General features: G+C 38.9%; 1 protein-coding gene across 17 annotated transcripts in view; it reads left to right on the top strand.

Annotated features, from left to right (window-relative positions):
• KMT2C (lysine methyltransferase 2C) overlaps positions 1-20,160 on the top strand; it is a 395,919-nt gene that overhangs the window by 351,796 nt on the left and 23,963 nt on the right. For 13 of the 17 annotated variants that reach the window (XM_064275087.1, XM_064275080.1, XM_064275084.1 and 10 more), the window contains 9 exons: positions 8,232-8,444; positions 9,132-9,296; positions 11,880-12,021; positions 12,169-12,316; positions 13,987-14,165; positions 14,306-14,442; positions 15,318-15,567; positions 16,818-16,957; positions 17,355-17,462. In XM_064275087.1, coding sequence (XP_064131157.1) covers positions 8,232-8,444; positions 9,132-9,296; positions 11,880-12,021; positions 12,169-12,316; positions 13,987-14,165; positions 14,306-14,442; positions 15,318-15,567; positions 16,818-16,957; positions 17,355-17,462 — 1,482 coding nt within the window. The remainder of the gene's footprint in view (positions 1-8,231; positions 8,445-9,131; positions 9,297-11,879; positions 12,022-12,168; positions 12,317-13,986; positions 14,166-14,305; positions 14,443-15,317; positions 15,568-16,817; positions 16,958-17,354; positions 17,463-20,160) is intronic. The other 4 variants (XM_064275082.1, XM_064275088.1, XM_064275083.1 and 1 more) reach the window with 4 other exon arrangements.

Below are 20,160 nucleotides of genomic sequence, written 5' to 3'. Positions count from 1 at the left end.
GAACTGCTCCACAGGATTTTCAAGGTTGTGACCCTTCAGAAGCCGATCACCAGGCCTGTCTTCCAAGGTGCCTCTGGGTGGACTGAAACCACCAACCTTTTCGCTAACAGTTGAGCACTTAACTGTTTGTACTACCCAGGGACTCCATAGTACCATTTAACATTACTTAAATGGCTCCTTGAAGGGCATAGAGTGCATCTTGAGTATCTTTGTACTTTAGTATCTAACACAATACTTAGCACATAGTGTAGGTACTCAGTGTGTTGAATTAAATGCCACTAGTGGTTATATGGAAACCCTGGTGGCGTACCGGTTAAGTGCTATGGCTGCTAACCATAAGGGTCGGCAGTTCAAATCCACCAGGTGCTCCTTGGAAACTCTATGGAGCAGTCCTACCCTGTCCTATAGGGTCGCTATGAGTCGGAATCGACTCGACGGCACTGTCTCTGGATTTAGTGGTTATTTTTTTTATGTCGAAAGATAGAGGCTGTTAGGATAAAAAAAAGAGAGATGAAGTCAGTTATATATGTGAAATGTTTGGACCAAGTGATGTGTTCTCATATCCACTTGGGAGGGTGGCAAGGGATAAGGGCACTTTATTTATTAACGGAGCAATGACTCCTTACCTACATTCCAGATGCTATGTTATTCTGAGCACATACCCTAAGATGAAATTTAATCATATGGGCAGTACAATTATCCCATTCAGTTAAAATGTATAAAGTGTAAAATATAGAGTGCTTATATATTTTTTTTTACATTTTTTTTTTAATTGTACTTTTAGATGAAGGTTTACAGAGCAAATCAGTTTCTCATTAAACAGTTAATACACCTCTTGTTTTGTGACATGGGTTGCCAACCCCATGGCACGTCAACACTCTTCCTTTCTTGACCTTGAGTTTCCCCTTACCAGTTTCCTGTCTGCTTCTGCCTTTTTGTCCTTGCCCCTGGTCTGGCGTGCTCATTACTCTCATTTTGTTTTATGATCCTGTCTGATCTTTGGCTGAAAAGTGAACCTCAGGAGCAATTTCAGTACTGAGTTAAAAGGGTATCAGGGTCTCATACTCCTCTTAATTGGTATATGGGAATCCAACTGATTTTTGTATGTTTATCTTGTATCCCGCAACTCTGCTGAATGTGTTAGTCCCAGTAGTTTTCTAGTGGAGCCTTTTGGGTTCTCTGTGTATAATATCATATCCGCAAATAGGAACAGTTTTACTTCTTCCTTACCAATTTGGCTGCCCTTTATTTCTTTTTCTTGCCTTATTGCTCTAGCTAGGACTTCTAGCACAATTTTTTTTTTTTTATTTAATATAGGAATAGTGATAAATGACATCTTGTTCCTGTTCTCAGGGGGAATGTTTTCAGCTTCTCTCGGTTAAGAATGACGTTGGCTGTTGATTTTGTATAGATGTGCCCTTTATAATGTTGGAGAATTTCCCATCTATACCTATTTTATTGAGAGTTTTTATCAGGAATGGGTATAGGACTTTATTGATGGCCTTTTCTGCTGATTGAGATGATCATGTGATTCTTTTGTTGTATGTATGTGGTGGATTACGTTGACTGATTTTCTGATATTGAACCATAATAATAAAAAGTATCTTGTATACCTGGTGTGAATCCCACTTGGTCAGGATTTTTTTTTTTTTAATATGATGCTGAATGCTATTGGCTAGAATTTTGTCGAGAATTTTTGCATCTATATTCATGAGAGATATTAGTCTGTAGTTTTCTCTTTTTTGTGTGTGTGTGCATGTGGTGTCTTCGCCAGGTTTTGATATCAGGATTATGCTGGCTTCATGGAATGAATTTGGAAGTATCCCTTCCTTTTCTCTGTTCTGAAATAGTTTGGGTAGTACTGGTGCAAGCTTTTCTCTGAATGTTAGGTAGAATTCTTCAGTGAAGCCATCTAGGCCAGAGTTTTTTTTGCTGTTGTTGGGAGTTTTTACCTTTTCAATTCTTCTCTTGTTACAGGTCTTTTCAGATTTTCAGCTTCAGTTTGTGTTAGTTTGTGTAGGTAGTGTGTGTTTCTAGAAATTTGTCCATTTCCTCTAGGTTTTCGAATTATTGGAGTATAATTTTTCATAGTACTTTGTTATGATCCTTTTTATTTCAGTTGGGTCTGTTGTAATGTCCCCCGTTTCATTTCTTATTTGGGTTATTTGCATCCTCTCCTGTTTTCCTTTTGTCAGTTTGGCCAGTGGTTTGACGATTTTGTTGATCTTTCAAAGAACCAACTTTTGGTTTTGATGGTTCTTTCTATTGTTTTTCAAGTCCATATTTCATTTATTTCTGCTCTGTTTTGATTTTGTCTCCTTTTCAGATACATGCATCTATTGCTATAAATTGACCTCTGAGCACTGCCTTTACTGTATTCCAGAGATTTTGGTATGATGTGTTTTCATTCTCATTTGATTCTAGGAAATTTTTTACTCCATCTTTGATTTCTTCTGTTACCTAGTGGTTTTTAAGCAAGGCGTTACTCAGTTTCCACATATTTGATTTTTTTTTTCCTTGCTCTTTTATTAATTTCTACTTTTATGGCGTTGATCAGAGAAGATGCTTTGTATTATCTCAGTGTTTTGGATTGTTTTGTGGCTTAAGATGTGGTCTGTTCTCAAGAATGTTCCGTGTATGTTGGAAAAAATGTGTACTTTGCTGCTATCGGGTGGAGTGTTCTCTATATATCTAGGAAGTCAAGTTGGTTGATTATGGCCTTTAGACCTTCTGTATCTTCGTTGAGTTTCTTTGTAGATGTTCTGTCTTTGACCATGTGTGGTGTGTTGAAGTCGTCTATTATTATGGAACTGTCAGTTTCTCTTTTCAGTGCTGTGTGAGTTTGTTTTTATGTATTTTTAAGCCCTGTCATTGGTTGTGTAGATATTTATTATGGTTGTGTCCTCATAGTAGATTGTCCCTGTAATCATTATATAATGTCTTTCCTTATCTTTTATGGTGATTTTTGTTTTAAAGTCTGTTTTATCTGAGATTCTTATTGCCACTTTTGTGCTTTTAGTTGCTGTTTGTTTCATATATTTTTTCCATCCTTTGATTTTTAGTAGATTTATGTCTTTGTTTCTAAGGTGTGTCTCTTGTAGATAGCATATTGATAGGTCCTGTTTTTTTATCCGTCCTGTCACTCACTATCTCTTTATGGGTACATTTAAGCCATTTAAGTTCAGTGTGATTATTGATAGGTGTGAGTTTATTGCTGTCATTTGTAGTGCTTTTTTGTGTGGTGCTGACATTTTCTTTGTTCCTCTTACTCTACTGTGCTAAATACCCTTTATTTGTGGATTCCTTTTTTTTTTTTTTTTTTTTTTTTCATTTCTTTTGTTTCTGTAAATTTTATGTTTACTGAGACATTTTTCTTTATTTTCAGGAGTAGATTTGTTAACTTTCTTTGTGGTTACCTTGAAATTTGCCCCTATCTTCCTAAGTTTAAACCACTCTTTTATTATTTTATGTCACCTTGACTTCCTCTCCATTTGAAAGTTCTATACCTGCACCATTTATTCTCTTTTTTCTTGTTCTGACATTTTTGTCATTTACAGATTGACCTCTCTCGTTCCCTATTGTAAATCTTTTAGTTTTGTTTTATTCTTGAGAGTTTATTACCTAGGCTGGTATATGGCTGATGCTGCCCTGTGTCCTAGATTCAGGTTGTTGTCTGATGTTGTAGATTCTCTAACCAAAGGACTCCCTTTAATAATTCTTGTAACCTTGGTTTAGTTTTTACAAATTCCCTTAATTTCTGTTTATCTGGAAGTGTCCTAATTTTGACATCATATTTGAGTGAGTGTTTTGCAGGATATATTATTATTGGTTGGCAGTTTTTTTCTTTCAAGGTTTATATATGTCATCCCATTGCCTTCTTGCCTACATGGTTCCTGTCGAGTAGTCAAGAGATTATTCTTGTTTCCCCTTTGTGACTTTTCGTTTTTCTTGAGCTGCTTTCAGCATTCTTTGTCTTTGGTTTTAGTGAGTGTGATTATGATATGTCTTGGTGATTTTCTTTTGGGGTCTATCTTACGTGGAGTTCGTTGAGCTTCTCGGATGGTCAGCTTTTCATCTTTCCTGATATTAGTAAAGTTTTCTGTTGGCAAATCTTCAGTGATCCTCTCTGTGTTTTCTGCTTTCTCTCCATTCTGGAACTCCAGTCGCACTCAGATTTTTGATTGTATCGCACATCATTATCAGGGCTTCTTCATTTTTCTTCGTTCTTTTCTCCAATTTTTCCTCAAAGTGGTATCCAAGGATTTGTCCTCAGTTCCGTGATCCTGTCTTCCATTGTTTCAGATTTGCTCCTAAAATCTTCTTTTGCACTGTCCATGTCTGAAATCTTGTTGCTTATCTTTTGGGTTTCTAATTGCTGTTTTTATATGATTTGTAGTTGTTTGTTTATGTGGACATTTTGTTCCTGTATTATCTTCCTGAATTCTTCCGTTGCTTTGTCTGTGTTTTCCCTGATTTTGTCTGTATTTTCCTTGCTTTTGTCTATTTTTTTCTTCCTTTTGTCTGTGTTTTGCTTCATCTCTGGAAGATCCCTGAATATTGTAAATTTTGAATTTTCAATTAGGTAGTTCAGTACCTTTTCTTTCACTGGAAAGTCATCTGGTGTTTTAGTCTGGTTGTTTCCTGTGGCTATCCCGATCTGTTTTTTTAAATATGTTTTGATATTGTCTGCTGTCTTTGAGACATTTCAGGAATTATTTTCTTTGTTGATTGACTGTAGATTCGTTTGTTTTGTCCTGCTTTTTTGTTTTCTTTGGTTATGTCTGGGCAGGCAGGCTGGACATTAGCATGTCCGTGGGCATAATACTTGCCGCCACTTCCCCCAGGTGTGCAGGGCTGGTCCTCAGCTGGGGTGCAGCAGGGCAGTTCCAGCAGGGGTCGGGGTGGGATGTGTCATTTGCAGCACATTCTGGGGCCAACATGGTGGGGCCAGGAGGCAGTGCAGGGCGGGGTCTGGTGATCTGCACCAGTGCTGCTCGGGGCGCAGTGCTCAGCATGTGATGCATATAGGCAGGAGGGAAGAGACAAAATGTGATGCATGGAGCTAAGTGTATGAGAGAAAGAAGAGAGAGAAACAGGAGCAAAAAAAGTGGAAAAAAGCAATAAAGAAAAAACTTAATGGCATGGTAGGATTCGGTGGATAGAGGTGGGGCAGATCCAGCGAGGCTTTGTGCAAATAGCTCTCTAACTGAGCTGTGTGGCTCAGCCTGTCCAAAAAGGAGCCTGGGCAGTGTGTGGGACTAGGTGGGCAGGAGAAAGGAAAAGGAAAGAAGGAAAAGAGAGAAGAAACAACAACAACAAAACAGAAATATGCTTCTGTGGAAGCCCCCCACTGGGGGCGGGGTGGAATTGGGTTGGCAGCAACTTGTTGCAAAATGGCAAAGGCCTTGTACAGGGAAGAAGGGTGAGGGGTGGGAAAGCATCTATCCCTGGTTACCGGGTGCTCTGTCTCCTCTTGGGAGCTCTATGAAGTTGCACTCCGGTACTGTTGTCCACTGTTCTTGGTGGCTGAGGTCCGGGATGGTGAATCCATGTCACATTTAGCTAGTAGGGGACCTCCACTCCATAGCTCTCCTTGTTCTCTGTCAGCTTCTTATTCTGTTCAGTGCTTGATCGAGTTCTCTATCCCCTCATTTGACAGGATTAACGTTTGTTTTTCGGGTCTTTGCTGCAGAGGGATGGCATGGCACTTCTGTCTATAGCGCCATGTTAGCTCCGCCTCAAGTCTGGTCTTTTTTTGTGAGTTAGAATTTTGTTCTACATTTTTCCCCAGCCCTGTCCAGGACCCTCTATTGTGATCCTTGTCAGAGCAGTCGATGGTGATAGCCGGGCACCGTCTAGTTGTGCAGAGTGCTTATATTTTTATAAAAGGCACATTTTTTTACCTTTATATTGCAGCTGCACACTAGCAGTCTGTCTAAGGAACGCCAAATTCTAATGTGCACAAAGATGTCACTGCAAGAATAGTTCATGTCCTGTCTCTGTCTCAATAGAGAAAAAAGTGAGAGAAGGAAACAACCTGAATCCACTACAGAAGTTACTGGTTAAATATATATGTGATGGGACACTTTGTAACCATTAAAATTGTGCTGTATGAGAATGTTTACTGCCTGGGGAAAAAACACATGTCAAGTTTTAAAAGCAGCCACCAAAATAAAAGAATTCAAAGAGTGACCCAGTGTGTGTTTTTAGTAAAAAATACATGTAGGCATAGATAAGATTGAAAACAGATAAATTAAAATGCTAACTGTTTTCATCTCAGGCAGATTCACAGGTGACTTTTTAATCATTTATGCTTTTTAAATTTTAAAGTATTCTTCGAAATGTAGTAATATCTGCTTTCTAGGGTAATTGTGAAGATTAGAAATAATGTCTGTAAAGCACTTAACAAAGTGCCTGTCTCATATTTAATGAGTGGTTGCATTATTAGTCTCTATTAAGCCCCTAAGAAAGCCTCAGGTCCCCAATTCTCAAAATGCAGTCCCTGGTGGGGACATCACCAGGAGCTTTTCAAACGTGCGGTAATCTCAGGCTCCACCACAGACCAGCTGAACGGAATGTGTGCTTTAACAAGATCCCTCCCAGGTGCGCATGTTAAAGTTAGAGAAGCTCTGCTGTAAGCCCAAGGTTCTCAAAATGGCAACGCGTCAGAATTACGTGGAGGTGATTGCTGGGCTCACCCCAGAGGTTGAGATTCAGTAGGTCTGTGATGGGGCCAGTGAATTTGCGTTTCTGACAAGTCCCATGGCTTTGCTGCTGCTGTTCCAGAGACCACACCTTGACAACTACTGATCTAGCCCAGGGGTCGTCCACAGTGCAACCAAGCCTGCTTCTACCTCCTCTACTTCTGTTATGAGCTAAGAGTGGTTTTCAGACTTTTCAGTGGTTGGGGAAAGATCTAACGAAGAGCAGTATTTTGTGACATATGAAATTCAAGTTTCAGTGTCCACAGATAAAAAAAAAAAAAAAACCTTTATTGGAACACAGCCATGCTCATTCATTTATGAGTGGTCTGTGGCTGCTTTTGCAATACAAGACAGTTTTGAGTAGTTGCAACAGAGGCCGTGTGGTCAACACAGGCTGAAATATTTACCATCTGGCCCTTTACAGAAAAAGTTTGCCAACCCCTGCTTTGTGCCATTTAGGATATAATTAGAAACTGGAATTTTCAAAACCTTCAAAGATTCAGTACATTCAGCGACTGTAATTATCTATACTAAAGTCTTCCTATAAAGTTTAGAAATAATGGAGCCTAAAAAATAGTCACATTTTTTAGGTATTGATCGCACTACCCTTATAAATCTCTCCAAGGGCTAGCTTATTTTTGCTTCTTGACCATAAAGTAAAGACAAAAATAAAAGGTTTATTTGCCATTTTCTAGGTCATCTCCCATTGACTTTAGGTATATCAGGTACCAATTGCCATTGAGTCAGCCCAGCCTTATGGCTGCCACATGTGTGCAGAGTACAGCTGTGCCCCCTGGGACTTTTCAAGACTGTGACCTTTCAAAAGGAGGTTGCCAGGCCTCTCCTTGGTGGCTTAGGTGGGTTCAAACTGCCAACCTTTCACTTAGTAGCCAAGCGCTACTGTTGACACCACCCAGGGACTTTATACTTTAAGTATGGCCATTATTTTTCAGTCAAATGTATGATTTTTAACTAATTTGAATGATCAGTGTTTCTTTTTATTGGTCTCTGGGAATAGCCATTCCTGTCAACTAAGATGTATAGGTTTTGAAGCTTTTTTGGAGCCTGTCTCAGCAGACTTTGTATTTCACTAGTTCCTAAGGGGAACCAAAAATAACTCACCAAAAACACTATGCAGATGCCACCATAACCATTAATTTGGCTGGGAGCCCTGTGCTCCAGAGCTGCCAGTGTGCACGAATAAGGAGAACTGGTCCTCAGCACTAGCACCAGTGTGATCAGGCTCAGAGTAGTGCTGCAGCTGAGAGGAATAACAGCCTTCCTTAGGAGTTCTCCCTCCCCATGCTTACAGCCTACTGATTTCAGTACGTGAGAATAACGTTTGTAAAAATGAGATGATACTTTCAGGAAAAAATTAGATTATTTGATGCCACTGTCTGTTTTCCCTTCTTCACTATGGGTACCTGTGTTAGGAATATGAATTCTAGGATGGAACAGGAATAGCATGAAGTAAAAATCAAACGTGTGAATAGTTCACTTATTTCTTAACCTTTCCAATTACATTAGCAAACTTTGGGGGCTCAAATGCAAGGTGGTTTTGGATGTGGCAACAACCAGTTGCCAAAAATAGATGGAGGAAGTGAAACCAAGAAACAGCGAAGCAAACGGGCTCAGAGGACTGGAGAGAAAGCAGCACCTCGTTCAAAGAAAAGGAAAAAGGATGAAGAGGAGAAACAAGCTATGTACTCAAACACTGATACGTTTACCCACTTAAAACAGGTGAGTCGTTTGTAACAGCGTCTTTAAAAACTCAAGGAAGTGAAAGATCAAATGATTTTCAGTTCTGTTAAATTGCACTTCTTATTGTGATCATTTCCTAATTACAATAGAGAGTTACAGGGATAAATGACATTGCAAAAAGAAACCTAATAGATTTACTGTTTCTACCTTATCCTGTGACCCCTGAAAATTACAGTAACAGATGGATTGATTGAGATTTACTTACGTTCTAAAGAAGCGATATCCACACCAAGAAACAATCTATCCCCATTTCATGTGATTCGGGAACCAAAGAAATGCAGTCACTTGACTCTCCCCTATTGTAAACTCTATTCTTAAGCCTGTATAGTTGTTACAGGAAGGTGGGAGACAGCCACTGATAGCCATGGTAGTACCTAACTAAATTTGTGTTCCAGTTCTTGAAGAGCAAAGATAAGGAAGGTGCTTTTCTTATTAGATGTCTGCCCACATCCATTCAGGACACATAAGAACATACCCTACTTTTAAGTCTGTCTCAAAAATTCTAACGTCAGTATCACTCATTCCAGCATTTTGATAGTTGACGTTTTTAAGTCTCGTTTTTCTCAAGCCATTTTGACTTTAAGTTGCCTTGGGTCTTAGAAAAGTTGAGAAAAACAGCTTTGCTTGTTTATCATGTACATTACTCTTAAATGTGTTTTTTAATAGCAGCTCTCTCTGCTCCCTCTAATGGAACCAATCATTGGCGTGAACTTTGCACACTTTCTTCCTTATGGCAGTGGCCAATTTAATAGTGGGAATCGACTTCTAGGATCTTTTGGCAGTGCTACCCTTGAAGGGGTTTCGGATTACTATTCTCAGTTGATATACAAGGTATGTTTCTTTGCCAAGATGTTACCTTTATCTTTGAATACCATATCAGAATTGGTAAAGTTTATCTTGTTTTTGCATCTAGTTTACATTCAGTCTTCTAAGATTTATTAGGAACACTTTACCCAATAACATAACTTTTTGTTGAACTTAAGTGTAAGTAAGAATACAAATTGTGAAAAACATCCACTGTGTGTTTCCATGGTAGAAGAAATACTTCCCCATTACCTTTATAAACTCTTTAAATGAATCCAAATTCATAATAAATAGTAGAAATAAAAAATGTGGTTAGGATATTACCCTGAAAAATAAAATTTAGAATTTTAAAAATGTATTTCACAGTTTACTCATAGTTACAACTATGTACTAATTCTTAGCTATTAAAATAATACCAAACTAAGTCAAGTTTATCTTTTGGTATTTTTCTAACAAAGTTGTATGATAGCATCATGTGACATTCTGTACTTGACATCTGACATATATAAAAAAATAATTTTTGGAAAAATGTTCGAGGGTATCTTCAGTTTCCCTGAGGGCTTCTCTTCTTTAATATCGAATTGTTCTCTTTTGATGCTCCATTTGTTATTCTCGTTGGCTTTTCTCTCCAGTTAGAGCCTGCCCTAACTCTTACAGTGCCTTTTTTTGTGATACAAGCTGTTCCCCAATGTCACTTCATCGTCTTCATGGATTTTTATATCTTTGCAAGACTTGTAATTTCACTCTGCACTTTTTTCACGTAGTATTCTTGGCAGATTCCAGCAGTCTCTGAGAGACTGATCAGTAAATGACAAATTGGTGATAAATGTTAAGCAAGGAGAGATGTTTGAAGGGGAACTACATTTTTTAATGATTAGGTCATTATGGCCACTACTATTGCTTTTTCAAAGATCTTGTACATACCTTTCAAGACCCCGGTTATTTTCTCTTTTGAATTTTTTGTGGATACTATGTGTTATCACTAATGAAGGCACGCTGATGGAAGGACCAACTCAGAATTTTTGTTGTGAGTTACGGATTTCAATACCCATTATCTGGGCTCACAAATGTCCCAGCTTTCTCTGGACAGCATAAATCCTGACGGTATGAGTCAATGATAAAATTGAGTGTGTATTTTTCTTTTTTTTTTTTTGAAAATTTGCAAAACAGTATAACATACAGGCACCTGGCCATGGCTGCACATACGTTCTAATCTCCTCCTTCTTAGCCTTTTTATTATTTTTCAGAAATTTTTCAAAACATGGTACAATGCATTCTTCTTACTGCAGAAGCAGTACTTATAGCCCAAATAAATAAATAAAGCCATGGGATTTTTTTTTATATGTATATATCAAAAAAATTATCACTACAATGCATTCATCTTACTGCAAAGCAGTACTTAGAGGCAAAGTGAATAAAACTAAAGGGATTTGAATCTCAGAAAAATTACCATTACTTTGCATTCTTCATTATACCAAAAGCAGTACTAACAGCTAAGAAGCAGAAACAGCTGCCCTGGAATGCTGCAGAACTGCTCACAGTGGTACATTCCACCTGCTACGTGTGGAAGCAATGATGGGGCGCTAAGACTGAATGCAGGGTTAAGAATAACCTACAAGAGTTCCAGTCGCTTGAAAGGGACCACTGCGATGCATTATTCCTTGTTGGAAAGGCATTATTTACTGTTCAGAAGCTAGAAAAAAGGGGAACCAGTAACACCTGAAAACAATGAATGGTATAAAGGAGAAGATGGCCACTATGACTGAATGAAGACTGGCAATAGCTTATTCTCAGCATAAGTACATTCTCAGAAGAACATAGTAAGAGTGAAACATGGTGAGGAGGCTTATCTCACAGAACTGATGGCAAACCTCTGAAAACCTGTTAAAGTTTTAGAGAAGTCACAAATCTGCGAGGTATCCCATAAGACAATGTTCAGTTCACACAAAAATAAGGCTCCCAGTCAGGACTTTTGAGTTTCACACACATTTCAAAAGATTTTCACCTTGAGGCTAAATATGTTAAAATTGGACTGTCCCCTCCCCAGAGAACTCCAGAGGCATATAAAGTGGGTGGGATACTGGGTGTCCCCTGGGCCTTGAAAGGGATAATCCAGATTCTGATATCTGTGATGTGAGTTGCAATTTATCGGTTTTGGGCCACAGATTTGCACGTTTGTTTCCTTTTTTTTTAACTGGGCATCTTCATGAGAGTTTAATAAAAGGATTTTTCAGAGCTTTTTAAAATTGGTTGAATTTCAAAGTTATCTTTCATTTGCTACAACAGTGAAACTTGTAAAGAGTTATAGAAGATAGAATCAGGTATAATGGAAAGTTGCTTCTTGATTTCAAAGTTAAATACTCAAGCTGGGAAAGTAAGTAAGCAGATAGCATGTATGCGTTATGTCCATAAAATCATGATTATTTGTTCCAGTAAAAAGCTTCCTGCCCTTGTATGTATATTTTTCTTCTTGGGTGCATTTAGGAACATCTTGATTACATTTCTGTAGCCTTGCTTCCATGTGCTAAAAATTCACAGAACTAAGTATTAGCAAGGTCTTTGCATATTTGTTCAGTAGCATATAATTTAAAATTTTTTGGTCTCCTGCAGCAGAATAATTTAAGTAATCCTCCAACACCCCCTGCCTCTCTTCCTCCTACACCACCTCCTCTGGCTTGTCAGAAGATGGCAAATGGTTTTGCAACAACTGAAGAGCTTGCTGGAAAAGCTGGAGTGTTAGTGAGCCATGAAGGTATGACTGTAGCCTCCAGAAGTGACCACTTCGAGGAGTGTACCTTTGCCAGCTGTGCATGGTGGGCTGGCAGTAGAATTGTAACGTGGTACCCGTGTGTCAGTGTTGACTAAATGTGCATGCGGTTTTGTGTTTTTGCTTTTCCAGTTACCAAAACTCTGGGACCTAAACCATTTCAGCTGCCATTCAGACCACAGGATGACTTGTTAGCCAGAGCCATTGCTCAGGGCCCAAAGACAGTCGATGTCCCAGCCTCACTTCCAACACCACCTCATAATAATCAGGAAGAATTAAGGTGAATTTCTTCTTTCTCCAATATTTTTTAGTTATTTATTGTTTTATTATATGCATGTATTTAGCATAATGTTTGTGGGAATAGCATATAAAAACATTTGAGTAAAATCTGGTGAATAATATTTTTTCAAATTTAAAGTTTGTAAAACATTCTTACTATTAATAGTTTGTACATTTTTTGGCCTGATGTGAGATAGGAAATTCAACAAATAATAACAAAGAGACTTTAAGGCAGTGTAAAACCTCCATGCAAAATATTTCAAAGATCACTGTCCTTTATAAGCTAGGAATGTGGTGTATTGGGTTTATTGAGTTTGGATCTAAAATAAAGGAGTAGAACTCACCGATATCAGAGAATGTTGTTGTAGAAGAGAATTTAAGGAATATCCTGTTCAGTGCATTGTAACCTCTTTGTACCAGATCTTTTCTCAAGATTCTGATTTGGGAGGATCAGTTTCCCTTAGTAAATAATCTCTACCCAACTAGTTATATCCAGAGGGTTATTACTTACTTCATCAAATTATTAATCTCTTACTTGGAAAATCTTATAATTCTCTTCTGTTTGATGAGACGTGAACTTAGTCTTAAGTCCCTTATTTAATTGAAAACTATTAACCAAAGAGAAGTCATTTGTCCAGGTTTAGAATCCAGGTCTCCTTTCTTTCCCCTATACCTCACTGCTAGAAATTCCCAAATTTGTAAATAGGGACCATTCTTCGTTTCACAGGTTTGGGAGGCAGCCTCCTAGGGGGTTTCCTAAAAACGTTGCTTTTCACATGTTTTCCTGCCACATGACAGCATGTACTCTGGTGGAAGCATGGGAGGCACATGGATAGTCCACAGATTTCAGCGTGAGGCTGCTCTTGCCTTCAACACAGTTGCCTTGGTAAACCCTACCTTCCTGAACTAGACAAGAAGGACCCATCCCTTCTTTTTTTTATTTACCTTACTCTATCTTTTAAGGAAAATCAAGGCCCAACAAAGCAATAATGACCACATTTCCCCATCTTGCCCTCATAAACAGCGTTAACAGGGTAGCTGTGCTTTCAGCTGCTGCTGCCTGTTGGCGTAACAAGCTCTGCGCGCATGCCTGTTGGATACGGGCCTGGACTACTGTTCCCTTTTTCAAGCTACGGGAGTGTTCCCATAGTCTTAGTGATCTGGAATTTTGCAGAGGTGTTATGTTATAATCTGAACATCTTTCCTTTCAGGCAAGTCTTTAAACTTTGATGTTGAAGCTTTGGTCAGAAGGAAACTTACCACTTAAATTACATAATAGCTAAACATTGGAGCCCTGGTGGTACACTGGTTAAGAGCTACAACTGCTTACAAAAAGGTCGGCAGTTTGAATCTACCAGCCACTCCTTAGAAACCTTATGGGGCAGTTCTGCTCTGTCCTGCAGGGCTGCTATGAGTCAGAATTGAATTGACAGCAAGGGGTTTATAGCTAAACAGATTTCTTCTATTTTTTTCTGAAAGGCTGTCCGTTTGACCCTGAACAAACTACTACTTAACATATACTACTTAACATACTTAATATACTACTTAACATCACTGCCATTGCCCAAAGTAATGTTATAGCAATACCTGTAGGTACTGTTGGATGGGTGCAAGGAGCCCCCAGTGTTGGATCTGCACGCATTGATGTGTTCATGTTTATTCTTCTTGCAGGATACAGGATCACTGTGGTGATCGGGACACTCCTGACAGCTTTGTTCCCTCATCCTCTCCTGAAAGTGTGGTTGGTACGGCAGTGAGCAGATACCCAGATTTGTCATTAGTCAAAGAGGAGCCTCCAGAACCTGTGCCGTCCCCGATCATTCCAATTCTTCCTAGCAATACTGGGAAAAGTAAGGAAAACGCTTAGCCTTGCTATTGTCTCTTACAATATACAGATTTACTAATGTAAATATTTTTATTTTGAAAAGCCATTAACACTCAATTCTTTTTTTCCTTTTTTTTTTTTTTTTTTCTTGTTTTAAACCTTAAGGTTCAGAATCTAGGAGGAATGACATCAAAACTGAGCCAGGCACTTTATTTTTCACGTCACCTTTTGGTACATCCCCAAATGGGCCCAGATCAAGTCTTATATCTGTAGCAATTACCCTGCACCCCACAGCTGCTGAGGTAAAAAATGAAGTGATTTTTTTTTTTTTTTAACACTTTGGCTTATGTTCCTATTTTTAAAGATGAATCAGGTAGCTTACAATGAAACATACAGTAAGATCATGAGGGTAAAAGATCAAAGTTAGAGGTAGGATTGATACTTCAGACATCTTGGCTCCTTTTGAGTACTGTATTATCTTAGCCTGTGTTATGGCGAAAAGGACAAAATGAGTTAGCATTCTCATTTTTTGATAAAAGGTAATATATTTTAGAGAGCTTTTTAGAGGCAGACTCTTTCACAACTCTGAACATTGCAGAAAATTAAGGACCGTTATCAGCAATGAAAGTTTTACAGAAGGAGGAGAAATGTCCTGAAGTAGCGGCTGCACCTGGTAGTTGTTTTTGTCTTTAAACTCTTAATTCTGTAGAGAGAGTTCGTTAGAGAGCCAGACTAATAGTCCAGTGAAGTGACATGATGGCCATCTACATAATAGAGCAACAGCACTTGAGCACTTGGGAACTGTTTCAGGCCTTTACCTGGAGCTGAACAGAAGCCACTTGAAATAAGTGACCAACCATAAAAACTGAAAAGGCTTAGCACATTCCATGTCCTTTACACCTGTCAGATAATAGAATATCTAAAAAATCTTAATGCTGTCCTGAATATTTAGTGTTAGTTGGAATCCTTCTATGAGGATTTCTGTTTCTGAAAGCTCTGTTTGAATATCGGTCCATTAAAACAAGTACTTTTCCTGAGACCCCTTTAACTATAAATAGTAGTTGTTGGGGTTTCTTGTATGTATCATGCAGATAGCATTTACCCTAAGTTTTTCTTCTCTTCAGTTTTTTACTCTTGATTTCTGGGTGGGTTACATGGTGCTTTCATTTTGTTTTAGAACATCAGCAGTGTTGTGGCCGCATTTTCCGATCTTCTTCACGTCCGAATTCCTAACAGCTATGAGGTTAGTAATGCACCAGATATTCCGTCCATGGGTTTGGTTAACAGCCACAGGATAAACCCCGGTTTGGAGTATCGGCAGCACTTACTTCTTCGTGGGCCTCCACCAGCGTCTGCAAACCCTCCCAGATTAGCAAGCTCCTACCAGCTAAAGCAGCCAAATGCAGCATTTCCTCCAACAAGCAATGGTGAGCTAGTTTACAGTTAAGTGCATCCTTGATTCAAAAGTTAAGCTTTTTTTTTTTAATCTCAGTTTAATTTTTTAACAAAAACAGGTAACATGTGGTTGCATGACCCTTGGTAAATTAACCTTATATGGGTGTTCTGTTTTCTAGGGTGTGGTTAGTACTTTGGGGTGTATATATATGTATATATATGTCTGTGTATATCCTGCTGGTAACCAGTAAATACTGATTGCCAACCATCTGCACAGCACTGGCAGAAGAGCCTTCTTACCCTGAAGCATCTTTTGTTCTTCCACATCCCCCCAAACCTCCCATTCCACCTGCTTCATGTTGTGCAGGTGAGGCTGCAGCTTCACTTTGCTAACTTTTCCCTCGTCTCCTGCATCCTCTGTCATCACTACTCTCTGCATCTGTACCATCTCCACAAGGCCCTTCTCTTCCCACCAGATGTGCTCCTGCCTTCCCTGTCCCTGAGAAGTAGGAACACTTCCTCAGACTGACATGACACAGCTTCCCTTCCTTTGTCCCTGGAGATCGGAGGACAGTGGTCTTAGGCCTGCCCTGCGGCCTCGCCGTCTCCTCACCAGTCTCCTCGTCATCTTGTTTCCATCTTTACCCTTCTACTAGGATCTAGCAGCTTACCAGTTCTCATCTTTGAACTTTCTTTGGAAGTTACCAGTCTTGCATTTTTGAACTCATAGGCTCTGCTTCTGTTGTTCTTATTTTCTTCTGCTTTTCTTTCCTGCCCGCACACACCCTACGTCAGTCGCATAGCTCAGCGAATCATGCTGAGTTCTCTGAGCACAGCCCACACTATAATCTCTCAGTCTTTATTTACATTTACATCGTGCTTTGGATGTAAATTCTTCTTTGATTTTCCAAGTCACACTTTTTTAAGACTCTTGTACACACTCCTCTTCATCCTTCATAAAACTCTTTTGTATCATCTTAACCCTGACAGACCTTTCACTTAGACTGAATACTAATGTGTCTTGGTAATTTGGTTTTGTTAGGTACTTTTTACATGCTAGCACTGGTGTCCTAGCTGCTCAAGAATAGACACATTTTCTTTATTTGTACCCTAGTGTCATGCACATAATCTGTGCCTTACAATCGTAGCTTAGAAGATAAATGAAGGCTAGTACAATGTAACTTACAATATACCGTATTGTAACAAGTTGCACAGCAGTCTTACACAGTGTACCTTCTTGTTCCAGTAGTTTTAATTACTGATAAAAGTCTGTTATCTTTAGGTGTTGCTGGGTATAAGGATTCCAATCATGGCATTGCAGAAGGCTCGGCGCTCAGACCACAGTGGTGTTGTCACTGTAAAGTGGTGATTCTGGGCAGTGGTGTGCGGAAATCTTTCAAAGACCTAACCTTTGTGAGCAAGGTACTTTAATCTTCCTTTTATAATTCCGTCCCCTACCTCCAAAGAGAGTCTGCATTAGACTTTACTCCTACACTTTTTTTTTTAACATGATTCATATTCCGGTAGTCACATCAGCATATATTATACTCACATGGGTTTAAAAACCAAATAGCTACAGCAGATTGTTAAGTTGGATATTGTAAGGACCACATATTTTAAAATACAGTTAAACATGATGATAAAGTTTGTATTTGTAACTTTATTTCTCTTTGACCAAATTATTATATGCTAAATATAGTTTACTTTCAGAATAAATACTTTCACTTTGAGTATAACATAAAAATCAACGGCATATAGATTCTGTGTTTATTACATTTTGGCTTGTTGAGATCCCCACGCATTTCTCTTTGATTTTCAGGATTCCCGAGAAAGCTCCAGTAGAGTGGAGAAGGACATTGTCTTTTGTAGTAATAACTGCTTTATTCTTTATTCATCAACTGCACAAGCAAAAAGCTCAGAAAGCAAGGTAAAATGAGGACATTGTGAATTTAACCAGCAATATATAATGAGTAGTTTCTGTGTTCTGGGCATACATTAGTGGATGTTGTGTGTCATCAGGTTGATACTGTACAACCCCAGGTATGACAGAGTAGAACTGCCCCATAGACTTTCCCAGGCTTTAACCTTCATGGAGTAGATCGGTAGCTCTTTTCCCTTTCATAGGATTCTCTCTGGAAACCCTGGTGGCATAGTGGTTAAGAGCTATGGCTGCTAACCAAAAGGTCAGCAGTTCAGATACACCAGGCGCTCCTTGGAAACGTATAGGGCAGTTCTACTCTGTCCTTTAGGGTCACTATGAGTTGGAATCAGCTCGATGGCAGTGGGTTTGGTTTTTGGTTTTAGGGTTCTTTCTGTAGGAAGTCCTAAGCAAATGCTAATGAAGTTGAGAAAGAGATGATGAAAAGCCTCGATCATGCTGCTATTTGAAATGAAATAAGTTTAACCTATTTGACAACAATGGGCAGATTTCACTGATATTTTAAAAGTTCAGAATTGAAGAGAACACTAATACTAGAATCTTTGATTTTACTAATTAAATTAGAATATCTTAAATTAGTTAACAATTATTTTAAAAATTGCATGTATTGATCTTATCCTAATAGGGAAACCTATTCAGAAACAAAATTTAAATCTATTTCTATATTTTAAGAGAAAGTGTTTTGCTCAAACCACGGAAGAAAAGGTCTCATTTTCTTGATTTTGTGTAATTTAAGTGTATCAAAATGTGTGGTTGATAGAAAAGTTATATTTTTTAATCATGTTTTGAAGGAGTTTTTTCCCTGTACAGTAATGCTGTCAATCAGTCCTATCTCCGGCTTATTGCTCTACCATCTCTTTCTTAGAAGAAAGTGCTAGAGACTTTTATTTTTTTCAACAGGAAGTGGTCCCTAGTATAATAAAATCTAAGCTATATGCCACTTTAAAGTTTTGGAAAAAAAAAAGCTTAGGTGTTTTCACCAGATAGTCTTCTTAAGTCAGTGTGCAATTCCTGCCACTTCTGGGCTTTATATGAGATTCGTCTTTTTTCAGATGCATTGAGGGATGGGGGTGTATGAGAAGGAGCGGGGGAGACCTTTGGGCTTGGTATCTATTAGTTTAGGTTAGTCTATTCCTAAAGAGAAATCGCTGGAGCTTCTCTCTCAGCACAGCTCTTTCAGCAGGTGGATCAGAACTGAGGAACCTTAAATATGATGTTTGCAGACAGAGGACTCCTTCTCCTTCCTTCACATTTAAGGCAATTGATTGAGCCAAGATTAACACACAGGAATTTCAGAGAGTGGGGATAAGCTTAAAGGAGTTTTTGTTCAGAAATTCTTAAATTAGTTTAACAAAAAACAGTTCCACTGTACAAATTCACATACAGGCATACCTCGTTTTATTGCACTTCACTTTATTGTACTTCACAGATATTACATTTTTTACAAATTGAAGGTTTGTGGCAACCCTACATCAAGCAAGTGTATCGGCGCCACTTTTCCAGCAGCATGTGCTCACTTCATGTCTCTGTGTCACATTTTGGTAATTCTCATAATATTTCAAGTTTTTTCATTATTATTTGTTATGGTGATCTGTGATCAGTGATCTTTGATGTTACTGTTGTAATTGTTTTGGGGTTCCACAGACCATGTCCATATAAGACAATGAACTTAATCGATAAGTGTATGTGTTCTGACTGCTTCACTAACAGGCCGTTCTCCCATCTCTCCCCCTCTCCTCTGGCTTTCCTATATTCCGAGACATGACGATTTTGAAATTAGACCAGCTAATAACGCTTAAATAGCCTCTAGGTGTTCAAGTGAAAGGAAGAATAACACCTCTCTCACCTTAAATCAAAAGCTAAAAATGATTAAGCTTAGTAAGGCATGTCAAAATTCAGGATAGGCCCAAAGCTAGACTTCTTGCTCCAAACAGCCAAGTTGTGAATACAAAGGAAAAGTTCTTGAAGGAAATTAAAAGTGCTACTCCAGTGAACACACAAATGATAAGAAAGCAAAATAGCCTTATTGCTGACGTGAAGAAAGTTTTAGTGGTCTGGATAGAAGATCAGACCAGCCACAATATTCCCTTGAGCCAGAACCTAATCCAGAGCAAGGCCCTAACTCTCTTTAATTGCATGAAGACTAAGAGAGGTAATGAAGCTGCAGAAGAAAAGTTTGAAGCTAGCAGAGTTTGGTTCATGAGGTGTAAGGAAAGACACCATCTCCAAAACATGAAAGAGCAAGGCGAAGTGGCAGGTGCTGCTACAGAAGCTGTAGCAAGTTACCCGGAAGGTCCGGCTGAAACAGTCGATGACGGGGCCACACTGAACAGTGGGCTTTCAGTGTAGACAGGACAGCCTTGTAGCGGAAGCAGGCGCCATCCAAGACTTTCATAGCCAGAGAGCAGAAGTTAGTGCCCGACTTCAAAGAACAGGCTGACTCTCCTGTCAGGGGCCGATGCAGCTGGTGACTTCAAGTTGATGCCATTGCTCTTTTACCGCTCTGAAAATCCCAGGACCCTTAAGAATTACGCTAAACCTACTCTGCCTGCGCTCTGTAAACGGAACAGCAGAGCCTGGATGACAGCACATCTGTTCACAACATGGTTTACTGAATATTTTAAGCTCATTGATACCTACGGCTCAGAAAAAAAGATTCTTTTCAAAATATCACTGCTCTTTGGCA

The sequence above is a fragment of the Loxodonta africana genome, chromosome 22, assembly GCF_030014295.1.
Source record: "Loxodonta africana isolate mLoxAfr1 chromosome 22, mLoxAfr1.hap2, whole genome shotgun sequence".
In the NCBI taxonomy this organism is placed as follows: Eukaryota; Metazoa; Chordata; class Mammalia; order Proboscidea; family Elephantidae; genus Loxodonta; species Loxodonta africana.
The sequence above is the reverse complement of the archived record's forward strand: the minus strand, read 5'-3'. Positions and strand labels throughout refer to the sequence as shown.